The 17,727-nt window shown below is 33.6% G+C and overlaps 1 protein-coding gene across 2 annotated transcripts in view; it reads right to left on the bottom strand.

Annotated features, from left to right (window-relative positions):
• The window catches only part of Akap6 (A-kinase anchoring protein 6), a 281,320-nt gene that overhangs the window by 47,446 nt on the left and 216,147 nt on the right, over nucleotides 1-17,727 (bottom strand). For both annotated transcript variants that reach the window (XM_047538507.1, XM_047538508.1), the window contains exon 10: nucleotides 4,627-4,842. In XM_047538507.1, the coding sequence (XP_047394463.1) occupies nucleotides 4,627-4,842 (216 nt within the window). The remainder of the gene's footprint in view (nucleotides 1-4,626; nucleotides 4,843-17,727) is intronic.

Raw genomic sequence — 17,727 nt, 5'->3', positions numbered from 1 at the left:
TTGCTACAGCACTTAAATCTTTCATCTTGCATGTGTGTGTGTGTGTGTGTGTGTGTGTGTTTATATATATATATATATATATATATATATATAGAGAGAGAGAGAGAGAGAGAGAGAGAGAGAGAGAGACAGAGAGAGAGAGAGAGAGAGAGAGAGACAGAGAGAGAGAGAGAGACAGAGAGAGAGACAGAGAGAGAGAGAGAGAGAGAGAGACAGAGAGAGAGAGTGCTTGTTACATCTGTTTTGTTTTGTTTTTGATATTGGGGATTGAACCCAGGGGTGCTTAACTGAGCCATATCCCCAGCCCCTTTATTAAGAAAATATTTTATTTAGAGACAGGGTCTCACTTGCTTAAGGCCTCACTAAGTTGCTGAGGTTACATTTGAACTTGTGATCTTCCTGCCTCAGCCTCCCAAGAAGTCTCTGGGATTTCAGGCATGTGCCACTGCCTGGCATTACATCTGTTCTTAATTTTCTTTTTCCTCTTTTTCTGGATTGAGATTTTTTACAAAATGATTTACTTTATTTCTTTTGCAGGCCTACTTGTTACAGTTTTTTTTTTTGTTTGTTTGTTTTTTTTTGTGGATTTAAAGGGTCACAGTGTACTTTTTTCTTATTACAGTCTACCTTTAAAGGATATTATACCACTTCACATAGAATAAAAGCCAATACCATTTCTTGCTTCCTGGCCTTTCTCATATTGTTGTCATATATTTTACTCCTACATGCTATAAATCCTATAATTCACTGTTATTATCTTGATTTCAACAGTCTATTACCATTTAAAGAGGTCTAAACAATATAAAAAGTTTTAGTCACTAATCCACATGCTTACCATTTCCACTGTTCTTTATTCCTTTGTGCATATCCAGGTTTCCATCTGGTATCATATTTTATTTTTATTTATTTTTTTGCTCAAGGACTTCCTTTAAAAAATCTTATAGCATGGATTTGCTGTGATGAGTACTTTTAGATTTTGATATTTTAAAAATCTTTATTTTTATTCCTTTTCGAATGATATTTTCTGTGTGTATAATCCTGGGTTAAGTTATTTTCTTCTAATATTGTAAAGATGTTGCTCCACTATCTTTTGCCCTTAACATAATTTCTGATAAAAAGTCTACTACTCTGCTTCTTCTTATTCTATAAATAATGTATTTTTTTCTTTTAGATGCTTTTAAGATATTCTCTTATCTCTGGTTTTAATCAATTTGATTATAATGCCCACTGGTGTATTTTCTGTTTATTTTATTTGAAGTTTGTTGAGGTTCTTGGATTTGTGAGTTTATAGTTTTCATCAAATTTAGAAATTTTGAGTATTTTTTCTTTTCTCTTTTTCTTTTGGGGGGTGGTGAGAGGGGTACCAGGGATTGAATTTAGGAGCACTTGACCACCGAGCCACATCCCCAGTCCTATTTTGTATTTTATTTATAGACAGGGTCTCACTGAGTTGCTTAGCGACTTGCTGTTGCTGAGGCTGGCTTTGAACTTGTGATCCTCCTGCCTCAGCCTCCTGAGCTGCTGGGATTATAGGCCTGCACCGTGATGCCTGGCTCTGGCCATTTTTTCTTCAAAACTTATTTGTCCCTTCCTCCTTTGTTTTAGTGATGCTAACGGTATGTATATTGAACTGACTAAATTTTTCTCACAGCTCACCGATGCTTTTTTTTGTTTCTTTTTGGGTAGTTTCTATTGCTATATTTTTAGGCTTATGAATTATTTCTTCTGTGATGTCCCATTGGCTTCTAATCCTATCTTGGGTGTTTGTTTATTTATTTTGTACTGGGAATTGAACTGAGGGCCCTCTACCACTAAGCCACATCTCAAGCCTTTTTACTTTTTATTTTGAGACAGGGTCTTATTAAGTTACCAAACCTAAATTCCAATTTGCAATTCCCTGCCTTAGCCTCTTTTTTCTTTAATATTTTTCTAGTTGTAGACGGGCAAAATACCTGCATTTATTTATTTATTTATTTATTTTTATGTGGGACTGAGGATTGAACCTAGTGCCTCACATGTGCTAGGCAAGCATTCTACCAGTGAGCTACAACCTTCCAGTAATTGTAGTTGCATGCCTCTCCAAGGACTCCAGTGTATTTTTTAATGTAAGTAATTGTAGCTCTAATCTTTAGAAATTTTATTTCAGGTAGGTATCTTCAATGCTTTTAGCTATTATGCTCAATATTTTTCTAGCATCTTGAATATATGGAATGAAAGTAGAACTTTTAATGTTCTTATCTACTAATTCTATCATTTATATTATTTCTTGATCCATTTATTTTGGTTGAATTTTTTCTCCTCATTAGCTAATTTTCCTGCTTTTGTTTGCATGCCTGGTAGCATTTGATCAGATGCCAGATTCTAAATTTTATGTTGTTGAATACTGGGTACTTGTATTGCTATAAATATTCTTGAGCTTTATCCTGAATATAGCTAAGTTATTTTGAAAATGTTTGATCCTTTCTGGTCTTGCTTTTATATTTTTGAGAAAGACCAGAGCATTACTTAGTCAAATTTTACTCAGTTATTTGAAGCAAAATCCTCCTTAATACTGTATCACATACTCTATCGCATATTTCTGTGACTTTCTTAAGACTGAAAGGAAAGGGAACTATTCCTTCAAAGCTTGTAGAAGCTTTTTTTTTTTTAATATTTGTTAAGATTTTTATTTGTAGAAGCTTTGAAGAACAATTCATAGATTGTTCTTTCTAATCCTTTCTGGTGACTCCTTCTGCTGAAGACTCAAGAGGATCCATTCTGCAAATATTTATCAAACACCTAGTATATGCAAGGATATCACAGGCCCTGAAGATACAGAAATAGAAGTTGGAATCAGTTCACTCTATTCTTCCATCCCTTCCTGAGAGTGACTTTCAACCATTTTTTTAAGCACAGAAGAACTTAATTTGCTATCTTTGTCATCCAAATAACCTATATATTCAGTAATGGTGAGCCTTTGTCTGTAACTTGTATCTATCTCTACATAGTAACCTGAATCTCTAAAAAACAGTCCCCACTTCTCAAAGCTAAAACTTGCCTGTACCATAGAAGTAGGATAAAAATGCCTACATTTGGTCTGTAGAAATCTAGTCCAGTATCCCTTATCATATGATTTCAAACAAATCCTTAATGGAAACCAGTTTGTATCTTCTAAACCAGTTTGAATACTTCCAAATGTCAGAACTTTCCCTGCTGCAGCTGGATTTTGCCCAAGCTTATTATCACCAATATTGAACTTACAGGCTTCAAAGCTTAGAAAAAAATATTGATAACCTCTTGCCCTTCATATACTCTCAAAAAAGGAAAAAAAAATAAAGAAAAAGAAAAACATGCCAGTTAAATAGCTTCAAAGCAAACAGGTCATTTTAAGAAAAGACATCCAATTATGTAGACTCTGATTACTGGTATAATTTAGAAGTCTTAAGAAATTCAACAACTTCAGCTCAAAACAATGAAACAGAAATGTTGAAGGGAAAATCACCCCTAAACTCAACATGGCTACAGATGCAAAGAACAAGAAGGTTTACTGATTCACGATTCCTTCTGTTCAGAGTCCCTAATGCCAAAGATCTGAAACTAAATATTAAAGCAAATACTGCTTTGTAAATTAGAATTCATAGGAGGAAGCTATTTTTCAATGACAAGATTTTTACATTTGATTTTTCAATTTTTTGAAACCTGAACTTTCCATAGACATAGAACTGAAAATATAATCCTATAAGGAAAACTTTCCATTCTATGTCATACATATTTTGTTTATGTAAGTCAAATATGAGAGCTGGCCCTTCAACCAATAGCCACTGATTTTGAGGTCATCTGGGGAATACGATCTTTTTATCAATAAATTCTTTCTCATAAGAATAAGAAGACTTTCTGGACAATACATTTTGTACTATAATAAAACAACTTCTAGTCTTATTTCTTTCACCTAGCAACAGCTTGAAACTGTGTGCTCAATTTGGAAAATCCTAAAAGGAATGACTACTCCCATGGTGATCTTGACATTAAAACTCTAAGAAGAAACTTGCCAGTTCTCAGCAATTTAACTCTGTTAGAAGGAGCTCCAAGTAGAAACGATGGGGGATTCACATACAAATAGATGGTGTTAACCTGTATCAAGTAAGGGAAAGGTAAGCAATATACATCAGGTCATCGCATTGTCTGCCAAACATATAGGTTGCTCAAGAAACTGAGAGTGTTAATTCACCTCCTACCAAAATACTCATGGGGCATTTTTTATGATTAATGAATATCTTCATTAAAGAAGGAATGACTGAAAGAATTAAAGGCTTAGGTGGTAAGGTGAAGTGAAATCTCCACTTGATTTTTTAAAAAGAAAAAGACAATGAGAGGAACAGTTTGACCATTTGAAGTATCTGCACTCTGTATCCTATTAATAAACTAAAATAAAGGAATAAAAAGGGCAATGGGATATCCTAAAAGGCATCTCAGTTAGACAAGTAACTCTTGTGTTAATCACAAATGGAGTTTCACTTAATGGGTGAAACTAATCTTTAGTTAGCAAAATCACTTAAAATACAAATACATTTTCCAAGCTGTGGGAAAAATTTTTTTCTAAAAAATAATCCAAGAGACAATTACACTAAAAAAAAGCAATTCACTCACAGATTCCTTTCCCATTTTCTTTTGTAGTCGTGTTTGCCACTGGACAGCTTGCATGACTATGGCTTCCCACCTTCTTTCAAGATTTACAATGATCAGCTGCATGGGCTGGTGGTCTGCATTCAGATTGCAGGTCTCACGGTCATCCAGTAGATGCTGGCATAATCGCAAAATGGAGGCCACTCCTCGACGTCGCTGCTTTATTTCACGACAGAGGGACTGCAACACAGAGAAAGACCAATATCTGAACGTTTACAGGGCAGAGTTCCCTAAAACATGAAATGCTCACTTCCACCATAATTTTGAATTTTAATGATAAGCTAGTTAGAAACACAGGACAAGAAGGGCCCTGGAGTCTCTATAGACGGCTAACTAATGCTGGAGAAATTAGCTTCATTCTTTTCCTCTTCCCTTTTTCACTTATTTCTTCCTCTAAAATGTAGGTTCCCACCTTGACACCTAGGTAATTAACAATTTCTAACCTAATGAAGTACATTATTTAGGGCATGTGAATGCCAAACAGATTGACATGCTTTCTCAAGGTCAAAGGAAACAAAAAAGATTGAAATATCCTCCACAATAAAATGGACTTTTTCCAAATTAGTTTCTAAATTCTTTGAAAAGAACAAGTTCAGTTTTTTACTGGCTGAGAATAAATTAAATAAGGGTGCAAATAATTTTTATATATAAAAGCTATTATCTGAAAAAGAAAAAAGATAAACGGTATTTGTCTTCCGAAGCTTGATTAACAAAGCAATAATGTTCTGAAAACAGAAATTAAGATACTGGATTATTACTGCACAATTTGTTGGTTGCTGTGTTTCTTTTAATAGACATCGCACTATTTAAGAAGGATATGCACGCATCAAAATAGCATTTTGCCCCCAGAAGCATTTGTATTGCTGCAGTGACCCTAAGCTGAACAATTCAAGCAAAATAGTGGGTACACATGTCTAAAAATATTATATCCTTTCTTTGCCTACGGATAGTGTGTAAGTGATATTCTAATTCAAAGCCTTCAGGAGAAATGATGATTATATCCACAAACATCACTGAATTACTAATCTCCCTCTACTGCCACAATTGGACTGTTCTAACAGTTAACAGATTGCTTATTAATCAACAAGGGTAAACAAGACAATGCAATTTCATTTAGTGTGAGAGTTTTAATGCCTGAAAGTATTTGTGCTTAAAATGTTAATCTAGATAAGGCTTCATTAGAAGAAGTCTTAAAATGATTAAGTGCAGTTCATTGAAATGTGCATGGAGTAGGGGTAGTAGATCAGCAGGTGGACATTTCATACAGATGTTCCACTTATTGATATAATGCATGCTATAGCCATTTAAATGACCGTAACTCAGTAATAGCTGGAATTCTATTATTTCTATAATGAGAGAACCCTGTACCTTTAATATTTCTGAATTTTAAATAAGGTGAATGACAAATTCCTAAACCTCTATTTATGGCAAAATATGACGAGGAATTTTATTATTCAATTTATACCACTGCAGTAGTTTCAGTTACGTTTCCTGGATTTACCCTTATTTATTTTCCTACATTTCATTACTATTTTCCTATATAACTCCTGATATAAACACCAGGTCTGACAAATTTCTTTAGTGATACTATTCATTAGTTCACTGCTAATTGAAGGGAAACTCCTAGACATTCAAAGATAAAATTTGAGAGCCCATTAAAGCAACAGCATTGTTTCCATCTTCTCCTCCAATTTTGACAGCTGTCCCTTCTCAATCCACATGCATATTCTCTCTCTCTTCTCTCTCTCTCTCTCTCTCTCTCTCTCTCTCTCTCTTTCTCCCCCCCTCTTCTCCCCCTCTCTCTTTCTCTCTCTCTCTGACACACACACACACACACACACACACACACACACATACACACACCCCTACATATCCTATACACTATTACTCAACAACAAATGTTGAGCAGTCCAAATTACAAAGTCCACCTCATACTTGTCAATTTTTGGCCCAATACTGAATACTTCAAGATAATATCACCAGTTGAAATTGGTTCAAATGCTTCCTAAGGAAATGCATACTGAGAATTTTGCTTTTTGTTTTGTGGTTAATTTATTAAAAGTAAAGGGCAGGAAAAATCAAAAGAGATGTTTTGTGTCATGGTCCTGGATTTTTAAAACCACTCTTTGAAGTTAAATAGAACAGTTACTGCATTTCTCAATCCAACAAAAAGTCCTCAAGTTCTTAGCCTAAGGAAAATTTACAATGAATTGCATTAAAGGTGTATGGAGTCAGCACAGGCCATACAAGGTAACATCTGCAAAGTGCCCATATGGGCTTCATTCACCCTCACAGGCATTTTTGAAGTTCTGAAACAGGACACCTGAGGTTGCTAGGGGAAATTTTTATAGATATCATTGGCCATAATCTTTGTAAGTATCTAAATATTCAGAAAACCCCCACCCCTCATCTTAATTCACATGAATTAAGATGAATATGGTGGTTTAAAAATGTAAAAGCAGTTACTATTGATATTCACTATCTGATTTTTGGATCTTCACAATTCTACACTTTTTTTAACTTTAAATATCTAAAGGGTTTAGTCTGCATTCTGGATTAATAAGTTATTCTATATGTGTACTCTTCAAAAGGAGAGGAAAATTGAAAATTTTACATGGTCAACATATTTTCAGTACTTTTTTTTAATAGGAGTTATAACTGACAAAATAACATTCTTCTACACAAATGTGTTTCCATGACAACATTAAAATATACAAATTTATTTATAATCACAAACACATACAAATAAAATCAGTGGATTTGATGGTGATGTTTCTCAGAATCAGTAGTTTATATTACTTCCATGATAAACTATGCACAGAGAAATGATAAATATAACTACATAGGATTATTATGACTATTTTTGTCTTACATTTCAGAGAGATGTGCTTCTAAACAGAAAACCAACCTAAGCAATTTAAGTAAGGCACAGACATAAGACAAACTTATCTTTATCTCCCTCTTCTCTGCTACTCTGACCTCCTCAAATATGTACTGCACCTTCAATTTGCAAAGTACTCTTTCAGGAATGAAGGTTTCAAAAATGAACAAGCTACTGCTCCTTTCCTCAAGGAGCTGAAAGTCTACTGGAGGTGAACTATACCAACAAGTATAACCATAAATTGAGTATAACACAGAGATGGAAGCGACTCTGTGCAGGTCAATATTGGAGGAACTAATGAAATCTTCAAGGAAATGGTAGAATCCAGAAGGTACAAGATAAAAGATGGGTGATAGTAGTTGTAGGGATAGAAGACCCAGAGACATATGAAGGTGGAAAACAAGCTTTAACAACTAGCTTTGGGTGCTTCATGTGTTGGGAAAAATGAGAGAGCAAAGTGGATGGAAAAGGAGTTATGGCATAGAAAAGTTTGGAATGCCTTCTATTATTGCTAATTTTGAAGCATTTTCCTTAATATCTAATGAGGTCACACTGGTTCCTATGCATGGTCATATTGCTCTCCCAGAGAAGTATAAGACAAGAAGAGGGAAAGGAAATTCAAAAGAAAGAAAAGCATAACTAATTTCAATATGTCAAAGAAAAGTTTTCCAAATATTTAGCTATCTTTTGGTACCCTTTTGGCAATATTTCTGCAAGGCTACCTCTATTAGTATAGAGGTCAATTATCTTAGCGTCATCTCAGAAACCCAATGGTTAGGGTGTACTTTGGTGTGCTACTTTTAAATTTCTAATGACCCATTCTATTTACTTATGTTTCTATTCATTTTCCTCCTTTTTCTAAAAAAGGCAGATTTGCTATAAAAATGAGAAGCATAAAAAATAAAATAAAAATTCTTACGTCTATTTTTCCTTTACAAAGATCAGATCTACACACTCTAAACACATTTTTTCCCATCGAAAGGGCTCACATTATAAGAGAGTTGCTAACAGGAAGATTTTTGTTATACATTTATAAGCTGTCGATCTGATTTCTAATTCACCAATGGTGGTTTACAAGGGTGTTTTTTGGTTTATCTCCTGACATCCTTGGTCAATTTTTCAGCTGTTTAAATCATTCATATACTGAATCAAATGTGACAAAATTATTACTGTTCCTGGATTCAGTATAATGTCATTGAAGGTAAGACTTTCAGTGCTGCTATTTTATTCTTCATTATATCTCAAATGTATCACAAATGCTAATGTTTTACATAAAAATATTATATTTACTTGTAGGTACACATACTTGATATTGAACAAATGTAATCTACTTCACATGATGATGTAAATAAACTTACAATAAAAAGAACAACTACAATTAGTTCAAGAACTGTTACAATAAATAAAAGAGAGAGATGAAGAGGAAAACAATGGTTCAAAAACACCAAAACTCAATATACATTAAAAACAGAAAAAATCTAACTGAGAAACTCCACAAAATTTGTCTCCAAAATCTCTTATGTAATTTTATTCAGCATATTAATTTAATATCATTAGGTAGGTCAATATAAAAAAAGTGATAGGACTTTAGGTAATATGAGATTTGAAATGGAAACTATGAAGCAGTTCCATTTATAAAGGCAAACATTACTTCTAGATTGATCACTTATTTACCAATACCTATTTTTTTTAATTTGTTCTTTCTAGTTCAACATGACAGTAGAGTGTATTTTGACATATTATATATGCATAGAATAAGCATAACTTGTTCCAATTAGGATTGTTGTTTATGTATATGATGTAGCATTACTTTGTTTTTAAATTTTCTTTTTAGTTGTAGATGGTCACAATACCTTTATTTTTTATTTTTAAGTGGTGCTGAGGATCAAATCCAGTACCGCACATATGCTAGGCAGGCGTTCTTCCACTGAGCTACAACCCCAGTCCTGATGTGGAGTTACTTTCGTCATGTATTCATATGTAAGGATAGGAAACATATGTCCAATTCATTCTACTGTCTTTTCTATTCCCAGCCCCGCTCCCTTCCCTTCATTCCCTTTTTTTTATGAAATGGGCAGTTGCCTTCTCTTTGTCTGTCACCTGTGACCAAATTTTCTAGAGCAGAGGCCCTCAGAGTCTTATTCCCAGGTCAAGGAGTATTAGCATCACCCAGGAATTGTTAGAACTGCAAATTCACTGGGGCCACACCATATCTTCTGAATCAGGAACTTTGGGGTGAGGCCCAGTGAGGTATGGTCAAACAAGCCATACAGGTGATTCCCCTACATGCAAAAATCTGAGAAGACAAGTCCACAGGAATAGAGAAACTTAGTTTTCAGATAAAAGCATCATGTCAAATAGATACTTTTATTAGTATAAAAACAGAAGTTATAAATCCTGATTCCAAAATAAAACTGAGGTAAAAGTCAAAGGACTACGATAATGAGTGATTAATCTTTTTCTTATTGTCATCAAATGACAAAAATATAAATAAATGAATGAATCAATGCAATAGTTCAGATTTTGAATGTTCCCCAAAGACCCATATTTGGTTTGTTCTCTAGGGTGATACTACTGGGAGGTGGTGGGGGCCTTTAGGAAGTGGGTCAAGTGGGAGGCCTTTAAGTTATTTGGGGAATGCCCCTAAAGGGAATTGTAGGACTTTTCCTTGTTGTCTATTTGCTTCCTGGCTAGAAGGTTTGTGGTTTTGCTCCATCACTTGCTAACATCTAGTGTGCTGCCTTGTTACAGGTCCAAAGCAATGGGGCCAACCTGTCATGATCTGGAACTTCCAAAACTGAACCAAAACAAACCTCTTTTAAGTTGGTTATCTCAGGTATATAACTTTTTGTAACAGAAGGCTAACTAATGCAATCAGTGAATAGGTCTTTTCATCCAAACATATCTTTATATTATTAATATTTTCTTGATGATCTCCAAAATTTTCAATGTAATTATCACTGAACCTGTGTTATGTTGTTTTCATCCAATATTAGGGCTTTTACTTCAAATGTCATTTGCTAGTTAATACCTCTAACACATGTGACATTATGCTAAATTAAATAGAAGCCCTGCTAACAGAAAGTTTACACAGTAAAACATAACAATGAAGATGTCTAGGAAGGTAAAAGGGATCATGTGCAGATAATGTTTATGCCTGCAGTCAATGGTCCAATCAGCATGTAGAGGAAGTGGGGAAAATGAGAGGCTTTACTGGCACTCTATACAATTTCAGAAGATGATTTCGATTGGTTAATTCCAGATCATTATTTGGGGGGCAAGTTTAGCAACAGTCATATGAATGATATTTCTTATAGCAATAAACATAATTGAGTATCAGTTATGTGCCAAACACTGTACTTTTCATTACAGGATTAACATTGATGGATGAGAGGCATATAATAAGAAGAGTTACCTCTTCTTAAGATCTTATAATTTGGCTAGAAAGAGAAAATGCTGATTCTTCAAAGTGAGAGGAATAAATGCAAAGCAAAGGTTTTTGATAAGATTTAACTCATCAGGTTGTTATAGGTTTAAAATAAGGTAAGAGAGGTGAAAATGCTTTGTGAATATGATCCAGTGTAAGGTACAAATAATATATATGCTATGTTATGGGAATTTACTTGGGGAATGAGGAAGTCCATTACTAGCTGCAGTATATAGATTAGGATGCACAAATTAGAACTAAGCTGTGTACGGTGCTGAAGATTAGAAAGGAGGAGGGAAGCAACTATAGACATCACAAATTAGACTATGCACAGAAGAAAAGGTCAAGAAACCACAATTTTTGTAACATTTTATCATGGAAGTGCAAGTGGGTATCATGATAATCATTGTTAAACCATCCATTCATTCATCTCAATGTACTTATTGAGTGCCTTATACCATGCCAGGCATTGTTCTCAGTGGTAGGAATATAGTAGTATACAAAGTCCACAAGATTTCTTATTCATAGAACTTACATTTTAATGTGTGCAGGTGTGGGAAGCTAGAAATAAAACATAAATAAATATTTAAAAATATCAAATAGTGACAAGAGTTATAAAATAAATTGGGGGACAACAGAAAGTAGATGGGGAGTTACTTTAGATTGGATCTAAAGTAACACCATACAATAACAAGTTCAGATGTACAAACAAAATGTGACTTAGTGTTGTGATGCTGCAATAGTTTAGATAAAATAATGTTTATAAAATCAAGGCTAATATATTTCATAAAAGTCTTATTTTATGATTAAATATGGGGTGTTAATGATTAAAATTGAATGCTTATCAATAAAATAAATGCAGTTTAAAGGTCATTGGTGCAATTAAATAATGAAACAATAGTCTTTACAAGAAATGTTGCTGGGACAACTTATCCACATGTAAAAGAATGAATTGAATCCCAACTTTGTACCACATGCAGAATTAACTAAAGACGAATCATAGACCAAAATGTGAGAGCTAGAACTATAAAATCAGAAGAAAAGAGGAGTAGGTGTTCATTACCTTGAGTTAGTCAGTGTTTTCCTAGAATGACGTGAAAAGTGGAAAAGATTTTTGACTTCCTAGATGTACCACCAAAGTACAAGCAATTTTTGGATTTCTTAAAACTTTTGAATTTCAAATGACTCCATTGAAAAAGTGAAAAAGCTAAATGCAGTGGTGCACGCCTGTAAGTCCAGCAGCTTGGGAGGCTGAGGCAGGAGGATCACAAGTTCAAAGCCAGCCTCAGAAAAAGCGAGGTGCTAAGCAACTCAGTGAGACCCTGTTTCTAAATAGAGCTGGGGATGTGGCTCAGTGGTCGAGTGCCCCTGAGTTCAATCTCCAGTACAAAAAAGCAATGACAACAACAACAACAAAAACAGTGAAAAGACAACTCACAAAATGGGAAGAGATATTTCAACATTATATACCTGATTAAGGATTTACATCCAAAATATATTTAAAAATTCTTACAATAAAGTTGTTTAAATGGGCAAAGTATTTGACTAGACAGACATTTCTCTGAAGACATAAAATGGCCAATAAACATGAAAAGAACTTCAACATCATTAGCCATCAGGAAAAGGCAAATCTAAAACATACCTAGATAGCATTTTGTCCCTACTAGGTTGTCTAAAATAAAAAAGACAGAAATAATGAGTGTTGACAATACTAGAGAATTTGGAACCCTCATACATTGTTAATGGGATTGTAAAATGGTGCAGCTACTTTAGAAAACAGTATGACTTTTTGTCCAAAATTTAAACACAGACTTACTTTAAGATCCAGCAACCCCACTCCTAGGTATATACTCATGAGAACTGAAAACATATGACCACACAAAAGCCTGGGCACAGTATTTATAACAGCATTATTCATAATAGCCCAAAAGTATAAACAACCCAAACATCTATCAATTGATGAGTGAATAAACAAAACATAGCATACTCATATGACAAAAAATTATTTGACAATAAAAAGGAATGAAATATTGATACATACTACAATATGGATGGACCTTGTGAACATTATGCTAAGTGAAAAAAGCTACACACAGAAGGTCATATATTACCTGACTCTGTTTATATGAAATAAATTACGTGACTCCGTTTATACCAGTCATTATGGTTCTGCTGCTATGGGTGGGTGCAAGGATTAATACACTTACAAATACAAACTTAGAGTTTCCCCCCACTTTTTTTTAACTCTCTTTCAGATCCAGACTTCTTTGTATACTTTTGTGTTTGTTTTATGATAATTCTAGAAGTAGGACAGCTATATTAAAAATCGCACTTCATTATTATATAGCAGAATGCCTACTTCTCATGTTATTGAAGGAAAACACTGACTAACTCAAGGTAATGAACACTTACTCCTCTGTCTTCTTCTAAGATTTTTATAGTTCTAGCCCTCACATTTTGATCTATGATTCATCTTTAGTTAGTTTTACATGTGGTACAAAGTTGGGATTCAATTCATTCCTTTACATGTGGATATCCAGTTGTCCCAGCACCATCTCTTGTAAAGAATATGCTTTTCTGACTTGATTGTACCTAGTATTGATTATAACAAACCTACAAATCTTGGGATAGAGTCATTACTACAAACCTATAGAGACATTCTGCTATATGATAATAAGATAGTAAAATTTTTAATATATTTGTCCTATTTCTAGAAATATCATGAAACATAAACAGAAAAAATACACAAAAAAGACTGGGTCTGGAAGAGTAGTTGAAACAAATGTAGAAAATGAAGAATTTTAATTAAATCAAATTATTTCAGTGAAGAATTTCATACATGATTATTTACATCTTATAAAACTGTACTCTGTTGCATTATTGGTGTCAGTTCAAAAATGGGAGACCTGACACACTGGGTGTACTTCATGTAGTTTACCAAAGATCATTCCAAGTTGATTACATGTATCCGAACCAAAAGTAGATAAAAACAATGCTATCTTCAACTATTTCATCAAGACTTGCTTGAAAGCAAAAACCAACAATCATCGGAATTTATCAATTACTATAGCACTATTCTTAAAGAATTTTCTTAAGTTATTTTCACTCCCTGTACTAATGAATAACATTTTTTATGTGTATGTGCCATGAATTTTTAGGTACTTTGTATGTATTGACTCATTTCATTGCCACAGCCACACACACACACACACACACACACACACAATGTATGTGCACGCACACACGCACATACACACAAACACACATACAGAAAGAGAGAGGGAAAAAGAGATTATCATCTAGTTTACAAATGAGGAATTGGAGATAAGGGGAAGTTGAATAACTGATCAGAAGTAATAAACAGCAAAGGCAGAATTTTAACCCAGGAAGTCTGAATTCAAAGTCAATTCATAAAACAAACAACAAACAAACAAACAAACAAAAAAACTATGATACATAGTTTTTTCTCTTCATAAGAAATATGAAGAAGTTTTTAAGATGTCTACATTTTCAGACTAACTAGATTCTGACTTCTAAGTAGATGTGGCCACAGCCATAAAGTTATTGTTTCTAAGAGAGCCAACAACCTCCTCCTGTAAACATTTCAGAAACCCAATCTTTTAAAGACCCATTTCTAGGTCCTCAAATACACAAGAGCTAGTTATATGCACAATACTTAAACCCAGGTGACTATGAGAGCATGGGTAGAAAAAAAATCAAATCATTAGTTAAACAAATATGTATGGCATACATATTATAATGGAAACTATTCCAAGTGCTTGAGAAACATCAGTGTACAAAACAGGCAAAACCTTCTTTTGAGGACCTCATATTCTAATAGGAAATGTACTATCTCTCAAAAAAGGTATAAATTATACAAATAATAAAGAAGAGATTGAACAAAGGTAGAAAATGTTCATTAGGAAATGATCATTAACATTTCCAGCAATGGGTCAGCAGTTCTTTTGATAACAAGAAAACCACTCTCAAAAAAATTATGTGCTTAACTATATGTAGAGTATAAATGTTGCAAATAAGAATTTCCACCCTAGAATTGTGAAGAAGCAATTATTCAAAACAAACAAAAAGTTAAAATACCTCAAATGAAGTATGAATGATGACTTGCATTTTTTTTAAATATAGCAAATGACATCTGGGTATCTTAACTGATTCCAAACTTAAAAAACAACGTCAGCCAATATAGAGATCCAATTCAGTTGCAAACTCTGGGACTTAATCTATACTGAAGCTAAATATTCTATAAGCATGCAGTGAAGTGCAAAAAATAGCAATTGAAAAATGACATGATTAAATGGCACGACATGCAATCATTTGCTCTCAATTATATCAATGTATCTTCTTCATTTCTAGGAGTCAGGCAGAAATATTGTTTTTTAAATGCCTCTATTAAATTGGTCACCAATAATAAAATAGATGAGAGTCCTAATAAGCTCATTTACATAACATACATCATACAGTACAAAACTATTCTCTCCAAACAGTTTTACTCATAGATTTGTCTCCTGGTTGTCATGAGTCTTTGCTACATTAGCAGTTTTTTAAAGCATAATACTGCCTTCAGGACCATTTGTAGAAAAATGTTTATAAAACTTTTCTAGTTAACCCTTGGCAGGATCCTTATTGCTAATTATGGAAAAGGTATTGATATAATATCTTGGCTGTCACATTCTATTATGGTGATGGTAGAAGCAGAATCTAGGTCTGACATTTTGGAAATATCATCTAATTGCAAGTCAGAAACAGAGAATGACAGTTTTAAGTAGATTATAACTTCTTTCAAAATAACAAACTGGTTTACTTAATATAAAAGCTAGATTTTAAAAATAGTATTAAAACCTCCTGAATTCATTCACCAAGCACATCTCTATCAGCTCATTGGAAAAGAGCAGGTTGTATGTCAAAACAGTTTTGAAACTGTACATGACAGTATAAGTCCAGATTCAAACACTGAATTATTTCTTATAACCACTTAAAATCAAAATATTTCCCGTGAATATTTTCATTTTTAAGAAAAATCTCCTCCCCTCTATTCATTCACCTTATCAGCAGAAAAGAGAGGCCCAAAGACAGTAAGGTCACCTTCCAGGCCCTCAAAAGCCAGCCCTTTTGACCTAGAAAAAGATTCTACTTCTCTTGCAATCTAGTATACTCACCAATCAATCTGAATCACTGAAGGTCACCAGGAATATTAATTAATACTGTAAATTCTTAGAGACCCTTCAATAAGTGATGTTATCGAGGGCAAGATAATTGTTTTATAAATATTCATGTTTGTGTTTAATAGTTTGTACCTTCATCTGATAGAAAAATATATAGTAAATTTTACTTATGAGGGAACACTTCTATACCTCTAGGCTTTTTTTAGTTGTAAGATAAAATATAAATATATAATAAGCATTCTAAAAATGCAGATCCCGTGTTATTCTGTGAAAGTGTTGTTTTATCCCTATGTGGCACTCCTTAATTTCTTTGTTATTTTCTCTATACTAGGTTAAGTACTTTTAAATATGTTTGTTTTTAAGAATCAAGCTCAGTGGTTGTGTGCTTAGTTCATATTCACATGTAATTAGTAATATGTTATATACTTCCTTTTCTAAATTAAAAACACTATTAAAATTCCAGACATACAAAACAATATGAAGATTAAGTTACTCTAAAGAAAACTGTAATAGCTTACAGATTGCTTGTATCATTACTAAAATGCTGGTACCTATTATGGAGTCTCCCTGGAATAAAGAATGTACTTTTGGCAATAATCTTTTAAAAACATGTCCATTATGTTAAGATGCTAAACTAGTCTGCAATTACAGAAAGGTAACTTTTAGCAATAAGGGGAAAAGGGTGCTGGATATAAATGCAACTTAACTATTATACTACAAAATACCTTTTTTCAACTCCCACAATCATTCTTTTCATAAGCAGATAAAACATTAATTGTCATTTATTTTTACCTATTATATTTATAATACCCACTGAGGTTTTCTCTCATTGATTTCACAGGACTCACTTCAAAGTAATTCTTGGGAATGGATAAAGGTGATGTTTTTTTCTCTAGATTATCTGTTGGTCCCAGCTACCTAAAATCATCTTTGTTTTTAGTGGATCTTGAGAATTCACTGACCAGATCAAAGGATATCCAGGACAGACTGCAGGAAAAGTAGGAAAGAATTCTGTATAACAACATACAGTGCAATACTGTATCCATTTTGTAAAATCTTTAAGAAAGGGCTTGTCATAAAGCCCATACCTGGAGAATGAAGTAGCATTAAGAAGGAAAGCTAGAGAACACAGGAGCAAGGGTGAACCAAGGGGAATTTCAAAGGATAATGTGAAACACACAGCCAACCTGACTCAAGGGGAAAAATAGACTATTCAACTAATTAATTTCACGAGTTGCTCAACCATACTGCATGGTATTTTTCTCACTCTCATCTGCATACAGTTGGCTATACTTCACCACTCTCCTCTTATCAAGCCTGTTTTTCCAGACTTGTCTCTGGCTTTTAAAAATTTCCTGTGAAGACATTCCTGGGCTCATCACAAAGCTCAGTCTTACCTGAAGTACAAAAGTTAAGAACTAATATTTTAGGGAAGCATTCCTAGGATTCTAGAACCTTATAGATGGACAAAATGGGATTCAAGAACTCGAGGAGCATATGAACAATGAGGGAATAGAGTCAGATCTGGGTAATAAAATTTCTAAAGAGGAAGAAAATGACGCTAGGGAGAAAAACTC

This window comes from Sciurus carolinensis, chromosome 2 (genome assembly GCF_902686445.1).
Source record: "Sciurus carolinensis chromosome 2, mSciCar1.2, whole genome shotgun sequence".
Classification (NCBI taxonomy): Eukaryota; Metazoa; Chordata; class Mammalia; order Rodentia; family Sciuridae; genus Sciurus; species Sciurus carolinensis.
Note: the sequence above shows the minus strand (reverse complement) of the source record. Positions and strands in the feature narration are given on the sequence as shown.